Consider the following 4,829-nt stretch of genomic DNA (forward strand, 5'->3'; position numbering starts at 1 on the left):
TTATCATTGTCGAATCTTTTGTTATCTCTTGTTTAACCATTTATTGTATTTCTTCATAAATTTGAATCAAATTCGTCATTGCAATCTTGTTTGGATAATCGAGGATTAACTACCTTCATATCAAAGATTGACCCTTGATAGCATCGTTCATGTCAAAGATTGATTACCATCGGCATTCATCTTTCTTTTTGGAATAGGGTATTGAGATAGTTTGATTTTCCTTAGATCTTTGGGACAATGGAGCTCATTTAGCGGATGACATGGGATCAAACATAGTAACATATTCTCAGGTACCCTAAACTTTCATTACATTAAACATGGGGTTTGAAAGACTTTAATACCTCTCTTTTATTCCTTTCTTAATAAGGAAGGCCAAAAAGTCATCATCACATGCCTCAACAGTATTGAACTATAATTTTTGTTTAGAATGTCAAAGCTGTTTTTGAATTTGGAGGTATAAGATCGAATACCTATGTGACAACTTTTGAGATTTGAATTCAAGTGAGTAATCAGATGTGAGTTTTTGTAAATCATTGTTGTTTATGTTGTTTGTTCTGTTGAGAGAAAATTGTTGTTTGAATATTGTTGGAAGTGCATTTCTTTGAATAGGTGTTAAAATAAAAAAAAATTTGTATTGTTGTGGTAGTGTTGTCATGTTGCCAAAATTTTTCTAAAACATACGAGTTATAAAGTTAGTTGTAGGTTAAAATATGGTAATGTTCCTTAGTTTAGCATTGAAATTTGGGATCATTACAATGACTATTGTGCAACTGTGGTAGTTGTTTAAGGGTTGAGTCGTTCATTTCTTTCATTATATATAAATTGCTTATATTAACGCAACTTATATTTGTTTGTTTATATACTTTCCTATGACATCGCTCGCACGGGTACAGGGAGGTTCTAGATAGAGGGCATAATAAATTCATCCATAGAATAGAGAAAAGAATAGCAAATTTTGCATTCATTCCTTTTGGTAAGTTTGTATAAATATTGTTTCCATAGTTCATGTAATTTCTTTTAGTATGATTCATTTATTTTTAAATTATTCTTGATTTTATATACTTAAACAAACATGTCTTCTTTGCAGATATTTTGAGATAGTAATGACACTCTAAAGTAGACAACCAACTCTCTCAATCTTTAGTTAATTTTTTGTATTTGTTGAAAGTTAAGTTGTATATATAAAAGCAATTAAGATTTTATTTTGGAAAATTTTTGATATGTAAGCAGCCAACTACTGCTTTGTAAGTATAAATTTTGTTACTCTTTGGAAGCTAACTATTATTTGTACTTTGTGAGCAAGGCTTAGATTTAAATTTTTGTGTTTATTGAGATCTTAATATATAAAAACAATTCTTGTTTGTGGATAAATTATTATAATGTCGTTTTTAACTTTTTGACCGACATTAAAAATGGATTCAACAACAAAATTTAAAAAAAAGGATAATAATTGAAAAGACGGACATGGATTTTGGGCTTCAATGTCAGTTTAAAACCGACATTAAAGGGCTTTAATGTCGGTTGTCAACCGATATTAAAGATAGTATTATAAAAGGTCTTTAATGTTAGTTGTCTTTAATGTCAGTTTTAAACCGACATTGAAGAGGGTGTACAATGTTGGTTTAAAATCGACATTAAAGACTTTTATAACACTATCTTTAATGTCGGTTGTCAACCAACATTAAAGCCATTTAATGTCGGTTTTAAACTGATATAAAAGCCTAGAATTCTTGTAGTGTTATATAAGCCTAGAAAATAGTATTAGTTTATATTTCTTATTAAAAGAAAAAAAATCATAATTACAATTTATATAATTATGTAAGTTTGAGGTCCTATTTAATCACTTAGTTAAGTTTGAGAGCTCAATTTTTAAATATGAAAATTTAATGTGGTACAATTACAATTATTTGCATCATATACTTTACGTGTAGTTTTTGCAATTTTTCATAAATATTTTTATTAAATGATTTCATTGAATGGCTCTATATATTTTTTTAAATGATCACGTTTCAAAAAATTGATCAATTGCATCCGACGGTATTTTTCATTCAACTTTTCTGAATATCTCAAATAAATGTATGTATATTTGTAGAAGCTTATTCTTTTTATGCTTCTTTTAGCTTGTTTTTGTTGTCGGGTTGCAATTGCCAATCTGAGCTCCACTGTGGATGCAGGTCTCGGAATTGCCACTGCTAAGTATGGTTTTATATGTACGTCTATCATCTGACTATTGCATCGGATAATGAACGAATCATTTATCTCTTTCGAATCTGGATTTTCGAGCCACTCGTCGAATGTGAATTTCATCTTTTTGCAGGAGTTCATCTATTCTATGGGGTTGTGTTAACAGAGGATCTGAGAATTCAATGTGTGATTCTGTATCATTGTTGTCGAGATTGGTTGTAGCGTTGGATGGCAGTTTTGGATATAGTTCATTGGACATATCCAAGAATGGGTATGCTTCGGATGCATCAAAAAACTCGGGAAAATCATGTTTTCTTCTTTGTTGCTTTCGAATTTCATAGTCTTGCGCACCTGAACTGACTGGAATGTTTGTGTGTCCATTCTGTTTTTTTGTTAATTTGAAGGTGTAATTTGCAAAAGATGGATCCAGAGCACTTATTTGGCTCTTAAGACCATCTGATATTGTAGATGTAGCTTCCTCTTTACGTTTCTTTACCCAAGCAAAGCCACTAGATGCTGAGACTGGTATTGGGGCTGTGAATGCACTATCTCCTCTTTGATTTGGTGCAGTTGCGGCCTGGGAAGCCTCTGATGTCCCGTCAAGAAGATTCGCAACATTGCTGCCATTCCGCCGAGAAGGTTGAATGTTTTCTTCTGCTTTCTCTTTGATTGGCACTTTATGGCTATTGAATTCTTGAAAATTTCTTTGGACTCTTCTAGGCCTTTGTGTTGCCCCTGTCTCTTTTGCTCTTGCATTTGCCCTCTTTCTTCGTGCATCTTCACGATTTTTGGCATCCATTTCTTTGTTTGGTGGATATTTGGGTAAGATAGATGGATCACAAGCATATGGCTTCATCTTGAAATACTCAGACATGAGAGCAGATGAGGCAGTCCCACGCTTGTAAGGTTCAATGGAAAGAAAAATTTCTAATAAGCTAACTGCGGAGGGTGCAAATTCTTTGCACTTTTCATGTAGAGAACTTTCATATGCATGTTGGGGTCTGAACATAGCTGCATGAGGAAGCTTTGTTTTTTTCCAGAACTCTTCAGATGGAGAGCCGCAAAGTTTGAATATCTTATGCAATTGTTCAACCTCGGTTCTTCCTTTAAGAAAGGGTTTTCCCAGATGCAGTTCTGCAAATACACATCCTATGCTCCAGAGGTCCACTGTTAATCCGTAATCTGTTGAACCCATCAGTAGCTCAGGTGGGCGATACCATAATGTCACCACTCGACTTGTTAGCACTTGCTTGTTTCTTGAGTTTATGACATTTGCTAATCCGAAATCTGCTAACTTTAGAATTCCTTCATTGTTTACCAAAATATTAGATGCTTTAATGTCTCTATGCATTATACCCCGAAGGTGGCAATGTTCAATTGCAGATAGAAGCTGTCTCATATAACACTTAACCTGTGCCTCACTGAACTTGACATCAGGACTAGACACTAACCCTGCAAGATCATGTTCCATGTATTCAAATACAAGGTAAATGCTGCTAGACATTTTGGAAGTAATTATGCCTTCTAATTGCATGATGTTTGGGTGGTCAAGCCTACGCAAAATCATGATTTCCCTTGCCATAAACCTAATGCTCTCCGGTTGAAAATTGTCGAAACGAACCTTCTTCAATGCAACCATCCTTCCTGTCTCAACTTCTCGAGCACGAAACACACTGCTGTATGTACCTTGTCCAATCTTCTCCAACTTCTCAAAGGAATCAGCACGAAGAGGCACCCATCCATGAACGGCCTCACCGGCCGCACTACTGAGCCAAGAAGGCCAGCCAACAGCAACCTGCTCAGCTTGAATGTATCGTTGAGAAAACCCTAATTTGAAAGAACCCTTCCCTCCTTGAGAACTCCCTTTTTTCGATTTTTTAATATCTCGACTCCGATCCTCTGATTTATCCTCCCCTTTCTTCTCATGATCGAGCGTCGCTACCGAAGTGTCTATGGTCACAGTAGAACTATTCTCTGCGGTGGCGACAACGGTGGCGGATGTAGTGGATGTGGGTTTTGTTCGATGATGTTTATAAATGGGTGATGCTGCCGATTTATCTACGTTCTTGGAGCTAATGCAACCCATGAACCACCAAATCCGACAGCATCGATCAGAGAAACGATGTAAAGGGTGATCAAACCCCTATCAGGGAATGGGCTCAACAAAGGAGAAGGGGAATGGGACCCCTACATCCAACAACAGCTCAAAGGGTTTGCTGCATTATCTGTGAGCTGAAAAAAGAAAAGGGAAGATTGCTTGAACCCATAAGAAATCAAAGCCATTTTTGGGTTATGTTGTTGGCAACCTCAATGACCAATGACTCTGTATTCCGACACTGCGAGATCTGCGGTATGAAAAATTGGCCAAATAGTTTGTTAGCATATTGAAGAGAGAGAGAGACATTCGTGGGTCCTAACTACCTCCTCCTTTTTTTGAATTTTTGTGGGTTTTCTTTCCATTTTCTGTTGCTTTCCATCATTGAATGACTGTATATTCATAATCCTTTTCACTATTTTAACTAGGCCGTTTCTTTTAACTATTTCCTTTTATTTATTCAGTATAATTCTAAATAATTAAAATTATGCTCTTAGGAAATTCTTATGAATAGAAAATTTTCAAAAATATTTATACTTTAACAAAAAGT

At 35.2% G+C, this 4,829-nt stretch overlaps 1 protein-coding gene across 1 annotated transcript; it reads right to left on the reverse strand.

The window, feature by feature from the left end:
- Positions 1-1,985: 1,985 nt before the first annotated feature.
- On the reverse strand, positions 1,986-4,389 carry LOC120091623 (protein IMPAIRED IN BABA-INDUCED STERILITY 1-like). Its single transcript, XM_039049722.1, has one exon. The coding sequence runs from the start codon at positions 4,268-4,270 to the stop codon at positions 2,252-2,254; it is 2,019 nt and encodes a 672-aa protein (XP_038905650.1). The 5' UTR covers positions 4,271-4,389; the 3' UTR covers positions 1,986-2,251.
- Between the last annotated feature and the right edge of the window lie 440 nt (positions 4,390-4,829).

Source organism: Benincasa hispida, chromosome 11 (assembly GCF_009727055.1).
Source record: "Benincasa hispida cultivar B227 chromosome 11, ASM972705v1, whole genome shotgun sequence".
In the NCBI taxonomy this organism is placed as follows: domain Eukaryota; kingdom Viridiplantae; phylum Streptophyta; class Magnoliopsida; order Cucurbitales; family Cucurbitaceae; genus Benincasa; species Benincasa hispida.

What these genes read in the sequence shown, in the direction of transcription:
- LOC120091623 (XM_039049722.1), bottom strand. Translation starts at nt 4,270, where the DNA reads ATGGGTTGCATTAGCTCCAAGAACGTAGATAAATCGGCAGCATCACCC.